The sequence below is a fragment of the Zootoca vivipara genome, chromosome 4, assembly GCF_965207765.1.
Source record: "Zootoca vivipara chromosome 4, rZooViv2.hap1.1, whole genome shotgun sequence".
Classification (NCBI taxonomy): Eukaryota; Metazoa; Chordata; class Lepidosauria; order Squamata; family Lacertidae; genus Zootoca; species Zootoca vivipara.
The window spans coordinates 94,492,294-94,511,843 of NC_142587.1; the positions used below are offsets into that span (position 1 = coordinate 94,492,294).

Genomic DNA, 19,550 nt, shown 5'->3' on the forward strand with positions numbered 1-19,550 from the left:
AATTCGACTAATCAATGAATTGCTTAAGTTTAGATGAATCTGAATGCATGAAAAAACAATAGCTCAATGGGGGGGGCATTGTTTTATTTCTTTCTCAGTTATGCATATGTGCCCCACAGCAGGCACTATGTTAGAAAAGGCATTTTCCATCAACGGGTCATGCTGTGTGAAGCATCAATTATTCCTGAGCCACCAGTGATTGCCTAACTTTATGCAATGTATCCACACACACACACACACACAATCTAAGACCCTGCATTGAAAATGTGCACCAGAGATAGCCAAGATGGTGCCCTCCTGATGAGATTGGACTACAACACCCATCAGCCCAGACCTTTGGCCACGCTGACTAGGGGTGATGGGAGTTAGAAGTCCCTGTACCTTAATATTTAAATTTATGGAAATTTCTTGGTAATAAATTGCAGGCTAAGGGGAGAAATAGAAGATGCAAGGACGGGAAAATAAATTTTGATTTGGATGAATTGATTAATTATTGGTGGAGAATAGATGATGCTTTTAGAAGAGAATATTTGAGTGATAATGATAAAATGTGTTAGAATGATTTAAGATATAAAATGGAAATTGCTTAATTGGAATTTTAAAATGGAACCAGTGAGGGGGGGAATTGAGGAAGTCAACCATGTTAAGTAAAAAATGCAAGAATTGATATGTTCTTTTTTATGTTTTGTTTTTGTTTTTGTGATTTTGTAATATTGGAAAATGAATAAAAATTATTTGGGGAAAAGAAGAAGCCCCAGTACCATTTGGAGAGCACTGCATTGGCTACCCTGTCTGCCTTCTGATCAAATAGAAATATTTGCTGCGGAAATTCTTATTGTTGGAATTCATCTGCCCCGAGAGACAACGGAGTGTGCCTTTGGGGGGGGGGTGAAGTTAAACTGCTGTGTAGTGGCACCGGTGTTATATCCCTGGAGTGTTTATTGAGGTCCTGAGCTGTCCAGATGACAAGACACACACACCCTCAACCTCGTTGATGTGGTCCAAAGGAAAGCAGAGCAAGACATTTGGTACCAGCCTGGCTGCAGGAGTTGCCAGAAGGAGGCGTACAAGGCGCCGTCCAGCCGTCTTAGGACCTCCACTCCGGATTTGTGTAGGATTATTCCTTAGGATCCTGAACCACCTTCTGGGGAAGACCATTCCACTGTCAAACAGCTCTTACTGAGAGCCAGTGTGGTGTAGTGGTTAAGAGCGGTAGACTCGTAATCTGGGGAACCGGGTTCGTGTCTCCGCTCCTCCACATGCAGCTGCTGGGTGACCTTGGGCTAGTCACACTTCTCTGAAGTCTCTCAGCCCCACTCACCTCACAGAGTGTTTGTTGTGGGGGAGGAAGGGAAAGGAGAATGTTAGCCGCTTTGAGACCCCTTCGGGTAGTGATAAAGCGGGATATCAAATCCAAACTCTTCTTCTACTACTACTGTCAGAAAGTCCTTCCTGGTGTTCGTTTTGGATCTCCTTTCTTGTAGCTTGAAGCCACCGGTTCGCGTCCTACCCTCCAGAGCAGGAGAAAACAAGCTCAACCTGCAGAAGGAACATTGCTTTCAAGAAATCTCGAAGCCTTGAACGAACGAAAAAAACCACCAAATGCTTCTGAATCTTCAGGTTGCTAGAACAAAATTCCCCGCAGATCACAGGGACGCTGTAGACCTGTTGTGTGTGTTCATGCAAATAAAGACATCCATTATGGTTCATGGTGCCATAATGGGTGTGTGTGTGTGTGTGTGTGTGTGTTTTGCAATTGTAGGTTTTTTAAACCTTTATGTTATCTTTTAAATTGTCGCAACCCTCTGTGGGACCTTAGAGTGAAGGGCATGCTGATAAGAATAATACCACAGTTCTGTTTATAGCAACTAAGAAGTAGTACAGGCATCCCCAAACTTCAGCCCTCCAGATGTTTTGAACTACAATTCCCATCATCCCTGACCACTGGTCCTGTTAGCAAGGGATCATGGGAGTTGTAGGCCAAAACATCTGGAGGGCCGCAGTTTGGGGGTGCCTGAAGTAGTAAGTCCTGCTGAGTTCAAGGGATGGATGGATAAGATTATTTTTTCTTATTGGTGTGTCTTATGTGAGTGTATAAAACCAGAGTTCTATCCATAAAATCAGTTTTCTTTCTTCTTCTTTTTAAGAAATGCACATCTCATAAATCGCAGCTCTGTGTATGTTTCTTTAACTGCTCAGGATGTGATATAATAACACCCTTTTCTTGTGGTGGGGTGCTTTTTTTCCAGGCCTTGCAAGAAGAGATTAAAATCTCAGGCAGCAAAATCAAGCTGAGCTACCTGAGCAGCCGTACGCCCGGCTACAAATCGGTCCTGAGGATCAGCTTGACCCATCCGACCATCCCGTTCAACCTCATGAAAGTCCATCTCATGGTAGCCGTAGAGGGACGCCTATTCAGGAAGTGGTTCGCTGCAGCCCCGGATCTCTCCTACTACTTCATATGGGACAAGACCGACGTCTACAACCAGAAGGTGTATGGGTTATCAGAGGCCTTTGGTAAGAGCTGACTCTCCATCCTTTATCACATTCAGTTGCCTGGGGCGCTTTGGCACCTCCCACCATCTGGCAGACAGGAACACGCTAGGCAAACTCGGCTCTCCAGATGTTTTGGGACTACAACTCCCATCATCCCTAGCTAACAGGACCAGTGATCAAGGGTGGTGGGAATTGTAGTCCCCAAAACGTCTGGAGGGCCAGGTTTGGGGATGCCTGTGCTAGAGGGCTTTTGCCGTCACTGCTCCTGAACTGTGGAACTCCTTGCTCCAGGACATCCACCCGGCTTCCACCTTGTTGATTTCCTGGCACTTCTAAATACCATTTTATGTTTTGCATGCCTTCGGCCCAGCTCATAACTCATTAATTTCTTTTCTTTTTTCCTGGCTCTTTTGGGTGTATGATTTATTCTTTTTAATCTGCTGCTCATTGTTCTTCTTTTACGCTTTGCTTGGCTTGGTTTTTCGGGGGGCCGATTGCTTTTAAACGTCTGATGTAAGTCACTTCGAGGGTTTCTATGATGGCAGGAGAAAGGTTGTTGATGGTGACGGTCCCCACCCCTTCAACAGGAGTGGGCTGGAGAATTTTAGTTGCTTCCTCCCCTCCAAATGGAAAAGCTGGGCCAGCCTACATCCACGACTTAAGCAATTATCATGGGCAGAGCAAGGAATATTGCTCAGCCTGCTTTTTTTTACCATTTCCTGGGAACTGCAGGCAGGGAGAATGCTGTGACCCTCAGCTCCTGCTTGGAGCATGTGGCTGGCCACTGTGAGAACAGGATGCTGAGCTAGAGCTGCCTTGGGCCTGATCCTGCAGCAACTTCCTTCTTTCCTTAACACTCCATAACTGGGGTACCCTCTGTTGCCCCTAGACAAACATCAGCCTCCAGCCGCTGAGAAAGAGAGAGAGTAAGGAGCTTTTTCCCCACTCGCTGCTCACCTGATTAATCTACACATGGGTAACCTAGGCAGCATCTTAAAAAGCAGAGACATCACCTTGCCGACAAAGGTCCGTATAGTTAAAGCTATGGTTTTCCCAGTAGCGATGTATGGAAGTGAGAGCTGGACCATAAAGAAGGCTGATCGCCGAAGAATTGATGCTTTTGAATTATGGTGCTGGAGGAGACTCTTGAGAGTCCCATGGACTGCTAGAAGATCAAACCTATCCATTCTGAAGGAAATCAGCCCTGAGTGCTCCCTGGAAGGACAGATCGTGAAGCTGAGGCTCCAATACTTTGGCCACCTCATGAGAAGAGAAGAATCCTTGGAAAAGACCCTGATGTTGGGAAAGATTGAGGGCACTAGGAGAAGGGGGCGACAGAGGACGAGATGGTTGGACAGTGTTCTCAAAGCTACGAACATGAGTTTGACCAAACTGTGGGAGGCAGTGCAAGACAGGAGTGCCTGGCGTGCTGTGGTCCATGGGGTCATGAAGAGTCGGACACGACTAAACGACTAAACAACAACGGGTTATCCTAAAGCACAGCATATTGTCTCTGCATTTTGATCATTCCTCTCCCGTCTTGCATCAGTGGACATCTCTGCCCACTAAAGTAGAAAAAAGGCGCAAAATGCAAATTGGAAGACCTTGAGCGTTCCGTGTCTAATACACACGTCCCTGATCCGGCCGTTTTTTAAATAATTAGCGCATTTGTTCAACACCTGTTACTAGGCTGACCTTTTTTTATAATGCTCCGTAGCCTTTAAAGAGGGATGCTCTGCATGGATGTGATGATGTTTTAAATAAGTATCTGCTGTAGCCTGCAGAAATGCCCTTCTTCCCAACCCGGCCACCCAATTAGAAACCTCCATTCTATGCTGAGTGTGCACTTCTAAGGCGATTAAAGTTGCGGGTCTCCATTTCTCTCTTGTCTCTCCCTCCCAGTTTCGGTGGGCTATGAATACGAATCGTGTCCGGACCTGATCCTGTGGGAGAAGCGAACGGCGGTGCTCCAAGGTTACGAGATCGATGCTTCCAAACTCGGAGGGTGGTCCCTGGACAAGCACCACGCCCTCAACATCCAGAGCGGTGCGTCAGATCTTCTCGGTGCCAGCTTCCTCCTCCCCACGCCGCCCCCGACTTGCAATAATAAAAATAGCACAGGGGTTGACACAGTTGCATGGCGAGCGGTAGCTTGATCGCCATTAATAATTCAGCCCAAACGAGAGAGGGGGACGCACACACAAAGTGTGCGCGCACACATACATTGCTAACAAATTATTTATTGCAACCTACATATGGTGCCAACCTCTTTGGGTGTGCATGCGGGGAACCGGGGAGCAACTGGCCTCTGCAAGTCCCTTGCAAGCGTTTCCCTTCTGGCAGAGATTGCCCCAAGTTCTAGAGTAAGCGTTTGAATTCAGGTGCATCTGGGATGAGCGGAGGAAATCCAGGCACGCGGACTGGGGGTGGCCAGCCTAGATTTCCCTGGATTTCCTCTGCTCACAACAGGAGTTGCATTGCAAAGAAGCCTGAGCAGGACTAGAGGGAGGTCACAAGGGAACGACAGTGGACCTGTCCTGGGAGATCAAGCAGAGTGGGTTTTTCCTGCATGGCTGGTGGCTCACTAACACATAACTAGAGTGGGCCAACAGAGGCCCCTGACCTTGACAAGGGAGCAGTAGGTACTAAAGATGAGATTTTTGAAGGATCACCCATGATGTCGTGTTTCATTTCGAAATTGGTTGTGTTTTTAAAGATGTTTAATGAAAAAGTGGGACCCAGGTGGCGCTGTGGGTTAAACCACAGAGTCTAGGGCTTGCTGATCAGAAGGTCAGCAGTTCAAATCCCTGCAACGGGGTGAGCTCCCGTTGCTCGGTCCCAGTTCCTGCCCACCTAGCAGTTCGAAAGCACATCAAAGTGCAAGTAGATAAATAGGGACCGCTCCGGCGGGAAGGTAAACGGCGTTTCCATGCGCTGCTCTGGTTCGCCAGAAGCAGCTTTGTCATGCTGGCCACATGACCCGGAAGCTGTCTGTGGACAAACGCTGGCTCCCTCGGCCTATAGAGCGAGATGAGCACCGCAACCCCAGAGTCGGACACGACTGGACCTGATGGTCAGGGGCCCCTTTACCTTTACCTTTAATGAAAAAGTACTATTATTACATTCGTACCTTGGTTTTCGAACAGCCTAGTTCTCGAATGTTTTGGCTCCCGAACGCCACAAACCCAGAAGTGACTGTTCCGGTTTATGAACTATTTTTGGAAGCCAAACATCCAGTGGGGCTTCCGTGGCTTCCAATTGGCTGCAGGAGCTTCCTGCAGCCAATCAGAAGCCGCACTTTGGTTTTGGAAGTCAAACAGACTTCCGGAACAGATTCCGTTCGACTTCCGAGGTACGACTGTATTATTATTATTATTATTATTATTATTATTATTATTATTATTATTATTTGTATACCACCCTTCATCTGAAGATCTCAGAGCAGTTCACAACATAAAAACACAAATGAAAATAAGAACAAAAGCTAAGCAAACTAATAATGCCCCCCTCCATCCCACAAGCATATTTAAAAGGATGTAGAGGAATGCTTTTGCCTGGCACCTAAAGATGTATAATGAAGGTGCCAGGTGAGCCTCCCTGGGGAGAGAATTCCACAAACGGGGAGCCACCGCAGAAAAGACCCCGTTCTCATGTTGTCACCCTCCAGACATCTCATCTCATGGAGACGGCATACGAAAATTAGTTCCTATCTTGCTCTGAGGCTTGATTTAAGAAGCAGGGAAGGCAAGGGAACACCACTGTCGGAAGCTGAAGAGGTAACAGGGTTTAGTGAGCAGGAAGAGGCTGTGGCAGAGAGAAGTCCAGAAGCAGAAGCTGAAACAAGAGCAGAGAGGAGCAGAGACAGGCACGTCGGCATAGTCTCAGATTGCTTGGGAAGGGCCCAGGAGAAGAGGAGATTTAGGTAGCCGTTGGGGACCTTCAGCCTCCAAATCTGTCTCATAGTGTCAAGACCCCTGAGCAGATCCTGCTTCTTCTTGTAAAGAGTTAACTTCACTTACACTGTGTGATTTATTGCTGGCTGGCTTCCCGACAGCTACCCTGGCTGCAGCCTCCAAACCCCTCCCAGTAGAGTCACCCCCGCTCTGTTTTGCTTTCTGTTGCTCTCCAGGTATCCTGCACAAAGGAAATGGGGAGAACCAGTTCATCTCCCAGCAGCCCCCTGTCATAGGGAGCATCATGGGGAACGGCCGCAGGCGGAGCATCTCCTGCCCCAGTTGCAATGGCCTCGCTGATGGGAACAAGCTTCTGGCTCCTGTTGCCTTGACTTGCGGCTCGGACGGAAGCCTTTATGTCGGGGACTTCAACTACATCCGTAGAATATTCCCCTCCGGAAACGTCACCAATGTGCTGGAATTAAGGTTAGGAGGGGGTAGATCTGTCTATTACTGTGTCTCTTTTGAATTTATGCATACATTGAGTCCATTTCATCTCATTTTTATGCTAAAATGTGGTTTTTCTTTTAAGTAATCCACACAAAAACCCATGTTTAAAATGCGTATTTTCCTCTCTCTCTCGAAATGTGCATTTCTAAACGTATTTTATCCTAAAATCCATAGAAGTGCAGAATCCGAGGGACTGTGACACCACCACCTGCACATTCAAAATCTGCAAAGAGCCAGTTCCACAAGTCCTCCAGTTCTGATAGCCACCTTGAGCTCCCAACTATTATGGGATCCAGTAGTTAAGTGAGAGCAAAACTTTGCAATGAAAGGACGGACAGGGCAGATGGAGCACAAGCATCTGTTAAATAGCACGGAGAAGGCTTTGCCTAAGAAGCCGAGCTTCTCCTTGACGGCGCTTCTGCTGCCCACGCTGCAAAATTAACATGCAGCCCCAAGGAAATATCTAATATTGGAAGGATAGCAGGGGTAATGGAAACATTAGAGAGTCATTCATAAGTAGGACAGCAAGTTAGCTGTGATTTATGGGTCCCAAACCTTCCTGAAGCTGCCTTCTTCTTGGCCGTTCTACCAACTCCCTGCAGAACAGGAAACAAGTTGGAAGGGAAAGGGAGGAACAGTGCGAGCCAATGGAGAGCTCTGCAGATAAGGGCAGTAAGTTCATAGGTGATGTAGAAGCGCGCCAGAAGCCTCTTTAGGGATTTGAGGGCGGGCTTTCTGCTGTCAGAAATAATGCAAAGGTGACCTGCCATCTGAAAGAATTCTCCCCTTGTGTGCATCCCTTGTGTTCATATTAGTGGAACGGCAACAGCGCTGAGAAGCTGCGAAAAAGATCCGTCCTTGACTCCTGCGACTGTCTCGAAAACGCAAGCAAGGGCTCTTGCCGAGCCGTAGAGGGTTGGGTTTTAAGATTGTGCAGCAGCAGAATCCAGCGCAACGGTTGTGCTTTGCAGAAACTCCTTGCGCAAGTGTTTGCGCAACCTGCTGTTGTGTTCCCTTTGTGCAACAACATTCCAGGCAGAGCAAGTAGTACAGTTAAGGTGGCCTTAACGTAGCACTGCCTTGGATGCCACCCACAATGTCCACACATCTAGAGATTGTGAAAGGGTTCGTTCCAAGCCTACCTTCGGTTTGAGTCTGGGGCTTCTAAAGAAATTAGTCCAGACCAGACTGGAGCCTTCCTGCTTCCAAACTTCCTTTCCTAAGCACTCAAGATCCAAGTGCTCTGGAAAGGAAGTCTTTTACCACAGCCCAATTTCAAGCTAATGTTTGCTTCCTTAGTTAGCATTAAAAAAAAATGCGGGGACAAAAATGCAGGCACATTAAATGGTATAATACCGCTTTGAATATGGTGTTATTAAGCGTCCTGTATTCAATGGCCTGGCACTCTTAGAAACAAAAAATCTGGACTGTGACTGCTTTGGGTAAAGAGGTTTGTTTTAGAATAGTTTCCTTGCCCATGATTGGGGCTCTTCTTTCCATTTTATGGAATTCTCTGTAAATCCTAGGGAGAACTAGCCTATGCTTAGCTCAGAGCGTTCTGGAATCCTGGTCTGGATCAAAGGACAGACGTGTCCTAGACCTTACAAAACCATTCCTAAATTAGATTAGATCAGATCGGGGAAGGAGCCATGCTCAGTGGGAAAGACTGCAAAAAGTCCCAGCATCAGTCTCCAGCATCTCTCGCTCCAAGTAGGCAGCAAGTGTCAGAAAGACCCTGGGGAGCTGCTGCCAGTCAGAGCAGACAATACTGGTCTCGGTGGGCAAATAGTCTCAATCACTTTAAAGGCAACCTTCTGCCCAGCCCCCCCAAAATCCTTTCCCAGATCCTCAAAAGAACAACTTACTTCCTTGCCTACAAAGTAGCTATGAAACTCACTCTGGTATGAAAGCAAACTTTAGCTTTTGCTGTTTCTTTTGTGCTTAAACACCCAAGGATCAATGAATCATTAAAGGCCCACAGCCTGGCTGGTCTCAGCTAACGGCCATCCGGGGAAACTGCGGCTTTTTGGAGGGCACAAACATTTTTTAAAAACTCTGTGCCTTTTTCAAAGCGCATTCCCTTGGAGAAGAATGTCATTTCAGTGTGGTTTCTTTATGGGAGGCTTGTAAAACGGGGTTTCAGAAAAGATTGCCGCGAGGGAAGGTTTGTAACTTTTGTTCGGGAACAACAACAACAAAAAGCAGCCTAAACATCAGTGCGGCTCTCCCCTCTCTCTCTCTCCTGCGGCTGCTTTTTGAGCCTCGTACCGTAAAAACATTTTTTTAAAAAAAAAAAACACTGACGTGCATTGTTGCCCGCAATGCTGCAGCTGCTAAATTGCCTTTCTGTAAAATAGAAGAAGCACACTGACCGGTGGTACAAACTGCTTCCCTGGGGACACGGCAGTGAAAGGGGAAAGGTCCCTGGTCCCCCGTGTGCAAGGAGGGCTATATGAGTTGTCCCTAAAGCGCCGGGGAGATCTGTCTCGAGAAATGACATCTCGAGACGGAGGCGACCGTGGGAACCGCAGACCCCATGACAACTGCTCTGCATCCCTCCGTACCTAAGGCGCAACTCCAAAGGCATCCAGGAGATCACTTTCTCTCCCCCCCCCCAAGTGATGGGCAGCAGCAACCTATAAGGCAGCTCTGTTGACAAGTAATCTCCATTATGAAATGTATCAGTGTCAGGCTTGCTAAATCTTTATTTATTATTGCCTTGTACAATGTGGTTGTTACTGTCAAGTTTTCAGCCTGCTAATAATGCTTCGGAGCTCAACCGCTAACCTCTCTCTCTCCTCTCTCTCTCTCTCTCTCTCTCCTCCTCCTCCTCCTCCTGTCTTGTTCTTCCTCTGCTTTCCTGCTCTTCTGTCAGAAATAAAGATTTCAGACATAGGTAAGCCCACGAGCGAACAACCGTCGCTTTCTCTCCCTTCCTCCATTGCATGTTCTCTCTTATTTATTACTTCTTGCCTGTTGAGCTGTATGTAGATGGTTGGTGTTTTTTTTTACATTGTGTATTGGTTATTTGCCAATTGATATTTTATTGCTAGATGCCACGTACACACACAAATTACAGGCAAAACATGCCTGATCCACATACTTTTAAAGAGCAGTGGAGAAATGCATGCAGGGGTAACGGTTATCAGTGGCTACTAGCCCAAATGGTGGCATTCTGCCTCCACTGTCAGAAGTGCTTTGGCTCTGAATACCAGTTGCTGCCCATCTCAAGTGGGAAGAGTGCTCATGTCTAGCTTCCCACAGGCATCTGGTTGACCATTGTGAGAACAGGATGCTGGACTATATGGGCCATTGGTCTGATCCAACAGGGCATTTTTTTTACATTCCTAGGTACTTTTCTAAAATCATGCCCAGAACATGCCAAGATGATGTGCTTTCTGCACTTCAGTGGTCTTTTCTGCTGGAGAGAAAGGTTTGGAAGAGAGATCTCTTACTCTCTGGTAGCAGAGTTAAGCACAGTGGAGATTGCTCCAAGCACATTAGAACTTGGTTGGATCTACATCTTCCCTCATCCACCCATAAATGGACATTCCCCACAAAAATACCTAGGTTAGAATAAATCACAGACATTTCAGACTGCTTTGGGTATCAAAATGTTGTATGGGAATCGGATATCTTAAACCACTTATGCAGGGAAGGAAATCCTCTGGTGTGTGTGTGTGTGTGTGTGTGTGTGTGTGTGGTGCTTGTGTGCCTACTGAGACATAAGTAGGAATATATTTTCAAGGGAGGCCCGTTCCACCAAAGCCTCACTTACTGGGGTTGTGTGGTGGTGGCCTCCAGCAAAAACTTGCCAGGGTGGGTAGGGCACCCACAGGGTTACCGCTCCACAGGATTCCGCCACCCAAGGCAGCTGGTTCAGTCCACCCCATAGGTGGGCCGGACCTGAGGGTTTTTTGCCCCCCATAGTTATATTAAAATGTGGCCAAACTCCTTTTCCTTCTTTAAACTCTGCGCTGATTGAAATCTGGGCAGCCAGATCAAATTAACTCAGGAGGTGGACCTGACCCATAGGCAGGTGGACCTGTCCGTCACTTTTCTGAGGTGAAAAATGCTTTTTGTAGAAGGCCATCAGGGGACACCTGTCACTCCTGCTCCACACCTGAAGTGGTTAGAGGGGTCACATTGTCCAAATTGTCTGTGTGTCGTTGTGTGTAAATCACCGCCACGGCCTCGTCCAATTTGACGAGAGGCTCCGCGGAAAGTGCTTTTGAAAGTCTTGGAGGCGAACAGGGTGCTGGAGAATGTCAGTCGGTGGTTATTAATGCCTCTCTGGCCCACCTCCGGTGATTATGATCCGCTCAAGAGCTGACTGACATTCAGCCAAACCTTGCTGGAGAAGAGCGGCAAACTCTTGGGGGCCTGATAAAAATGGATGGCGGATTCCCGCAGGGCACCTTCCCCCCAACACACACACACACACACACACGGATGCTCAGGTTGAGTGACGGGCAGGTAAATGAAATAATACCCTGCCAGTTGGCTGTCATCGGGAAGGAATACAGATGGAGCCCAAACTGCCATCCCGAGTCGCTGAAGGTCAGAGTATTTTATTTAGCAAGAATCAGTGTCACCGTGTGCAAATGAAATCTGCTCAGACTTTAATAAGGTAAAATCACAGGGGGATATTCTGGGATAAATCAGATAGGTCTTCCCACACAAACACCCCTCTCTTCTGCCCAGCTCCCTCGCTCTATGAAAAAGGTACTAAGTTAATTCGATAGGCAGGGCAGATGAGAGAGGAATTTTTATTTTTATTTTACAAATTGAGGAATGCAGGGCATTTGGAAGAAAGGTGAGAGAAAAGGGCAAGGTTAGGTAAAATGGCCGTTTCTAGCAAGGTGCACGCCATGAGACATGAATGAGCCAGGTGGGACGCTAGCTAGGTAAGTAATTTGCAGCATGTTCTTTGGGTGGGTTTTGTTTTGTTCTTTAACAAAATTAAGGCAGTGGCTGGGCTTGCATGCCATGATAGGCCAGGGTTCCTGATTAGGGCTCATCTGCACTATAGATTTAAAGCAGTATCACAGCACTTTAAACAGCTGTGGATTCCTCCAAAGCAGGGGTCAGCAAAAAGAATTTCAGCAGGGGGCAGGTCCACTATCCCTCAGACCTTGTGGGGGACCGGACTATATGAGGGGGGGTGAACAAATTCCTGACAGTAAGAGCTGTTCGGCAGTGGAATTTGCTACCAAGGAGTGTGGTGGAGTCTCCTTCTTTGGAGGTCTTTAAGCAGAGGCTTGACAGGCATATGTCAAGAATGCTTTGATGGTTTTTCCTGCTTGGCAGGGGGTTGGACTGGATGGCCCTTGTGGTCTCTTCCAATTCTATGATTCTATGCCCCACAAATCACCCAGAGATGCATTTTAAATAAAAGGAAAGGACACATTCTACTCATGTAAAAACGTGCTGATTCCCAGACTGTCTGTGGGCCGGATTGAGAAGGCAATTGGGCCGCATCCAGCCCCCGGGCCTTAGTTTGCCTACCCATGCTCCAAAGAATCCTGGGAGCTACAGTTTGCTAAGGGTTCTGAAAGTCACTGGGAGACTCCTGTTCCCCTCAATAAAGGGCTCATCCGCACTTAATCTTTGTTCCGTATTTTTAGGCGCAGGTTTCAGCTCCCCTGCCACTTTCCCCGCAAAAACCTGAAATGCCATTTACATTCAGCAGTAGAGATCAAGCTTTCTTGGGAAAAGTGGTGGGGTTAAACAAAACAAATCCCCCAAAAAAATAACACGCTTGGAGATGAACCAGGAAAGTGTGGATCTGTGCCTAGCAAAATGTGAGACAAAAGGTAAGTGTGGATGAGCCCATAATCTACAATTCTCAAGAGTTCTTCAGAAAGAGGGTTGGAGCAGGGAGGCTGGTTTCTCATGGAGCAAAAAGCCACAATCCCAAGTTTGGATGTAATAGGAAGCCAAGGGTAACCATAGCCTCCTAGTTTGTTTCACCTTCTTTCTCCAGGGAAAGAGCAAAGTGGGAAGGATCCAACAGCAATGCTGTTTGTGCATAATAAACCGAGGTTATTGTAATGTGTAAACGCAGCCACTGGAATGGGCGCTCCATATAACTTTGTGAGCATCCCGCCCTCTGTCTAGTGACATAATTTCAAGTATTGAATAAGCATCAGATCAGAGATACACATGAATAAAGTGAGGACTGAGTCCCACAAGTCTCACGCTTGTGCCCCACCCTTCAGCTTTCGGGGGGAAGAGTCTGAAAAATATTGCATTGTACATAAGAGCCGAGTGTCAGGAGACAAAAGTTCATTGTTCCTCCCCCTCCAATAATGGGAGCACATTCTGTCTTTGCCCTCAGGCAATGTGTGAGCTTCATTTGACATCGCCCGTATAGACAAACCTGATTGGCTACATGGTGCTGTGACATCATCACACCTGCCGCGGGATTCCTGATTGTCGTCCTGCGGATGTAGGAACAAGTTCAATATCCCACCTCCTTTGTTTTTGCAGCCATAGCCCCGCCCATAAGTACTACCTGACCACGGACCCCATTTCCGGATCCATCTACCTCTCCGACACCAACAGCCGCCGTGTCTTTAGAATCAAGTCGATCGCCGTGGTGAAAGACGTTGTGAAGAACTCGGAGGTGGTGGCCGGAACAGGAGACCAGTGCCTTCCCTTTGATGACACCCGCTGCGGAGACGGAGGGAAAGCGACTGAGGCCACGCTCACAAACCCTAGGGGTAAGATGGGCAGCTGTTCCTTAGGAGAATGTGATGGCTTCAAAACAGGCCGGTTGGGTTGACCTAGGAGGTTTTTTAAAAATGGGGCGACCCAATGCCTTTGATTTTTAGTTGGCAGCACTGCAGATGTCATTTTAGTTGGTGTATATGTCAAGGACTCAGCCAAGCAGAGTTGGTTCACTTTCGATTGATCTCGTCACTACGTGTAAAACAGTTGCTGCAAAAGTCCTCATCCCAGCCTTCCAGGAAGCGGGAGAACCTTTCAGGCTTCCTGCAGGGCAACCTTGACAGGTGGGAGGGGCAGCCCCACCTGCCAATCGCATGACATCGAACACTATGTCAGAAGACTGGCGGGTGGGGTGTCCTGCCCACCGGTCAGAATCCCTTGCACCAAAGTTTCGAAGTGCCCGACTGCCATGCATTGATGCCAAACACATATTCGGAACAAGCATGTATTTGTGTGTGTGTGTGTGCGGTTTTTCTAAATCCCTCAGCCGTTTATATGTATGTAGTGAAGTTCTTTCTGCATAGTTATCCAAGCTGGGTTTGTTTCCTCTTCGCAGGCATCACCGTGGACAAATTTGGGTTCATCTATTTTGTGGATGGCACCATGATCCGGCGCATCGATCAGAACGGGGTCATCTCAACGGTGCTTGGTTCCAATGACCTAACATCCGCCCGGCCTCTCAGCTGTGACTCGGTCATGGATATCTCCCAGGTATTTAAGGCCCCTTCATTCCTTCTCCACTGTTAAAACTGTGCGTCATCTGCCGCGGCAGAAGTTCTGCATCTCTTGTCTGGCAAGCCCATGACTTTTTCCTCCTCCAGGCCTGCCCGCGTTCTGTCACAGCGCCTTCTCGCTCAGAAGTTGGAATGTTTGTGCATATTCTGTTGCCGCCGTTTAGTAATTGAGGCAATGTGCAGACCGTGATGAAAACAACAACTAAAAAGCAATTCAGAACAACTCCCTCCCCCCCCCAAAAAAACACCCAACAGAATATACATTTTTAAAATAAATTAAAAATACAAAAAATGAGGTTTTTCATCCAAGAGGAAAAGCTTACTGAAGCAGAGAAAAAACAGATACTGAGCACCTGTCATGTATTGACAGGAATGCTTTTGTACATTTGCTGCAGAGCAGGCTTTTGACATCTTAGGAACCTGTAGGAGAAGCTTTCCTGCAGACTGCAGTGAGTCACCTTCTGAGTGTATAAGGCGGGCATCCCCAAACCCGGCCCTCCAGCTGTTTTGGGACTACAGTTCCCATCATCCCTGACCACTGGTCCTGTTAGCTAGGGATTATGGGAGTTGTAGTCCCAAAACACCTGGAGGGCCGGGCTTGGAGGTGCCTGGTATAAGGTCTTGAGCTACGTAAGACCTTTTATGTTAATATCAAAATCCTGATACTTGGCCTGGCGGCAGATTGGCAGCCATCGCAAATACCACAAGCGAGGTGTATTTGCATCAATTGGCACCAGTTTGCCCCTTGGATCTGCCCTAACTGGCCTGCAGACAGCCCCCAAGAGCAGCCCCACGCAGAGGGCATTGCAGTCATCTGACCTTGAGATTGCCTTGGTCCAGTATACCTGAAGGAGCGTCTCCACCTCCATCATTCTGCCCGGACACTGAGGTCCAGCACCGAGGGCCTTCTGGCAGTTCCCTCGTTGCGAGAAGCCAAGTTGCAGGGAACTAGGCAGAGGGCCTTCTCGGTGGTGGCGCCTACCCTGTGGAACGGCCTCCCAACAGATGTCAAAAAGGAAAACAACTACCAGCCTTGTAGAAGACATCTGAAGGCAGCCCTGTTCAGGGAGGCTTTTAATGTTTAATACATTATTGTGTTTTATTCTTTTGTTGGAAGCCGCCCAGAGTGGCTGGGGAAAATTATTATTATTATTATTATTATTATTATTATTATTATTATTATTATTGGGCAACTCTGGTCAAGCTATTGTGTGACATCACTACATCTCAATAGGAAATTATTCCACAAAGGTTCTCGTGGGCTGCCACAGCTCTGCTCATTCCAAAGTATCCACCACGAACAAATCCTCTTCATTCCTGTCTCCAATGCAACCTCAAAGAAGTCACAACCTTCCAATATCTTCATCTTTGGCCTGTCTGCACTGAAATCAGAATTCTGCAATGTTTTTGGGAAGAAGGTACACGGGAACTCTCAAGCCACAGTGCCCTCAAACGGCAGCAATGTAGGGGAGCTGGGTCCCCTGCTGTATCATCAATACATTTGCAGTCTGGCAAACCGGATTATCTGGTTGAGTGCAGAGGTCTTCTGGGAGGGGAAAGAGCCTGACTTTGTCTCCTTATTCTCATGCCACTTCCTGTGTTCCAAGCTGGGCTTTAAATGTCCCTTTTGACTGTAAGCACTCAAGAAAGAAGATTCCACCTAAGCATTAGGAAGAACTTCCTGACAGTAAGAGCTGTTCGACAGTGGAATTTGCTGCCAATTAGTGTGGTGGAGTCTCCTTCTTTGGAGGTCTTTAAGCAGAGGCTTGACAGCCATATGTCAAGAATGCTTTGATGGTGTTCCTGCTTGGCAGGGGGTTGGACTGGATGGCCCTTGTGGTCTCTTCCAACTCTATGATTCTATGATTCTATGACAGCGTCTTTGTCACATCGGAGCAGCAATGGCACGCTGTGGGCACACAATAAACATTATGGAGCTGGAGACCTGCAAATATTTTGCTGGTTGTGTCAAATCCATATGCATTTTTATTTTATGTTATTAAGTTTATCTTTTACCTGCATGGCCCGTTTGGCTGCCTGTCCCCTAGTGCTCATGAAGACCTCTAGCTTATTTGTCTTTTCGCCTGCAACAGCCTTTGCCAACCTGGGCCTTCCAGAGATTTTGGACTGCCACTCCCATCGCCCCCAGCCAGCAGGCCAGATCTGATGTTGTAATCTAAACAGCTGGAAGACACCAGGTTGGGGAAACTGTTCTATAGTAACGAAAAAGCCCATTCCTAGCTCTTGTTCAGGTTTTCCCCTCATCTTCCTTTCTCATTAGCTGCTCATTCTCTAGCTTCTCTGCCTCCTTGGCTTAGATGAGCCTTTTGCAGCTGCCTTCTGACTTTGTCCCCATTTCCTTTGCCATATAAGCCCCCAGTCTTTTACCGCTTGGCTTCCAGTCTTATAAGAGGATTCGTCTCAAGCCATTTCACTTTTCCAGCCACTGAACTGCTTTGTCAACATTCTGCCCTCAGAATACGAGCATTCTCTGACATCACTGCAGCTCAGCCAATGGCTAAGAGACTACTGAAGTTGGCAATTTGTGTCAGAGAGAGAGAGAGAGAGAGAGAGGGAGAGAGAGAGAGAGAGAGATGAATCAATATATGATAGTAGGAGTCAGCATATACATCGCAATGCAGCCCAAATTCAAAATGGCTTCAGGTCTGCTGTTACATACACAACTTATTTGCTCATCGGAAGTACTTTTTCTTTCCGTTTGTGTCGGAGACTTCATAAATCAGACACAGCGCATTTTGGAAGGGGACTGGTTCAAATTAATATCTCGGAAACAGTGGTTGAAGTCTGTTCTGCCCAAATTATCAACAGCAGGAAAACGAAGAATCTTGAATTGCTTCAGATTGCAAATGGCTTTCATGCTGGGCTTTTTCAGTCCAGCTGCTCTATTTTTATTTTTATTATTTATATATATAGGGGGGGGGAATCTATTTTGACACCTGCATTTCTTAGCACAAGGTAGGCAAACTCAGGGCTCGGTTTTCAGGGGCACTGACTGTCCCGATAATCAGCACCAGGCTGGAGCCATAACCTCTAAATCTGCCATGGGTTGCATGCCTCAAATAATTATTATTACGGCTTGGGGGATGAAACTTTGTTCTGCGGAACCACAGTTCCTAGCTGGAAAGCTTGAGCACTGTAAGTTAGGCACAATGGAAGTCAATGGGGGTTTTTTTTCCTTTTCTTTCCATAACCACCCATGTAATTTCCAGGCTTCCACCTGGCACCTGTTCCTTTGCTTCTTTCTCCCCCTAATTTGAAAAGATTGCTCCCGCTCCATTGTGGCAGCTCCCCCACCGTCTGCCATTTACAAGCGGGATAAAAATTACAGCCCTACACAAAAGTCACCTGCCTGGTGGACCAGAGGTAAAGTTTGATTGTTAAAATAAAAATCTGTCTTGGTGAACATTGTGGCTTCCCTTGTGCAAGCAGGGGCTTGATATAAACTTAGACCTGTGATTTCCTCCACCAACTCTCCCACTCAAACTAGATTTTTTTAAAAGGCCTCTTTAAAAGCACCACCAAACTGCAGCTTGTTTAGTTATCTGCTGAGCCTTCAGAATGGCTGCCTCTAGACCTCCTCGCAGCAGCCTTCCCTGGAGGAAGCAGCTGGAGAAGGTGCACAGGGAACGTAACACAATATGAGTCAGCAGTGTGATGCAGCAGCTAAAAAAGCCAATGCAATTCTGGGCTGCATCAATAGGAGTATAGCATCTAGATCTAGGGAAGTAATAGTACCACTGTATTCTGCTCTGGTCAGACCTCACCTGGAGTACTGTGTCCAGTTCTGGGCACCACAGTTCAAGAAGGATACTGACAAGCTGGAACGTGTCCAGAAGAGGGCAACCAAAATGGTCAAAGGACTGGAAACGATGCCTTATGAGGAACGGCTTAGGGAGCTGGGTATGTTTAGCCTGGAGAAGAGAAGGTTAACGGGGGATATGATAGCCATGTTCAAATATATGAAAGGATGTCATATGGAGGAGGGAGAAAGATTGTTTTCTGCTGCTCCAGAGAAGCGGACACGGAGCAATGGATTCAAACTACAAGAATGAAGATTCCGCCAAAACATTAGGAAGAACTTCCTGACAGTAAGAGCTGTTCGACAGTGGAATTTGCTACCAAGGAGTGTGGTGGAGTCTCCTTCTTTGGAAGTTTTTAAGCAGAGGCTTGACAGGCATATGTCAAGAATGCTTTTATGGTGTTTCCTGCTTGGCAGGGGGTTGGACTGGATGGCCCTTGTGGTCTCTTCCAACTCTATGATTCTATGTTTCTATAATAATAGCTCTGATGTGGCCGAACTTGCCCGTTGATCCTTTCTTCTTTCCCCACAGTAGCCAGCTTTGGGGGAATCCCACAGCAGGAGTGCCAACTTGGCCCCGCGGCGGTGGGTACCCGGGGCCGTGGGTGCCATGCAGCGTGCACCGAGATTTGTGGCTTCCCGGCCTCTTCGTGGAGAATTTTGTGGGTGCTCACGCACCCAGGGCTCCAAGGAGTTGGCACCTATGTCCCAAGCTATGGCAGCAACAGCACTCCTCTGTTTGTTTGCCACCTGGCAGATGGTGTTATTTAGAGATATAGTCTCTTGGAATGTGGGGGTCCTGTTCAGCTAACATGGCTAAACAGCCTCCTCCATGCATTTGTCCAGCCCCCTTCTTAAAGCCATCTAAGCCAGCAGCCATTTGTCTGAACATACACAACTTTGTATGCAATTCTGCCTAATGTAATTCACTTTTGTATGTTATATATATATATATATATATATATATATATATATATATATATGCATGCTAATGGGCTAATGGATTGAGGTTGAATCCTGACAAGATAGAAGTACTGTTTTGGGGGGACAGGGGGTGGGCAGATGTGGGGGGCTCCCTGGTCCTGAATGGGGTAACTGTGCCCCCTGAAGGACCGGTTGCACAGCCTGGAGTTTATTTTGGACTCACAGCTGTCCATGGAGGCGCAGGTCAATTCTGTGTCCAGGGCAGCTGTCTACCAGCTCCATCTGGTACGCAGGATGAGACCCTACCTGCCCGCAGACTGTCTTGCCAGAGTGGTGCATGTTTTGGTTATCTCCCGCTTGGACTACTGCAATGCGCTCTACCTGGGGCTACCTTTGAAGGTGACCTGGAAACTACAACTAATCCAGATTGCGGCAGCTAGA

At 47.3% G+C, this 19,550-nt stretch overlaps 1 protein-coding gene across 5 annotated transcripts in view; it reads left to right on the top strand.

Moving 5' to 3' along the window:
* The window catches only part of TENM4 (teneurin transmembrane protein 4), a 632,564-nt gene that overhangs the window by 575,778 nt on the left and 37,236 nt on the right, over positions 1-19,550 (top strand). For all 5 annotated transcript variants that reach the window (XM_088668429.1, XM_088668426.1, XM_088668427.1 and 2 more), the window contains 5 exons: positions 2,250-2,517; positions 4,399-4,542; positions 6,626-6,875; positions 13,392-13,624; positions 14,188-14,342. In XM_088668429.1, coding sequence (XP_088524555.1) covers positions 2,250-2,517; positions 4,399-4,542; positions 6,626-6,875; positions 13,392-13,624; positions 14,188-14,342 — 1,050 coding nt within the window. The remainder of the gene's footprint in view (positions 1-2,249; positions 2,518-4,398; positions 4,543-6,625; positions 6,876-13,391; positions 13,625-14,187; positions 14,343-19,550) is intronic.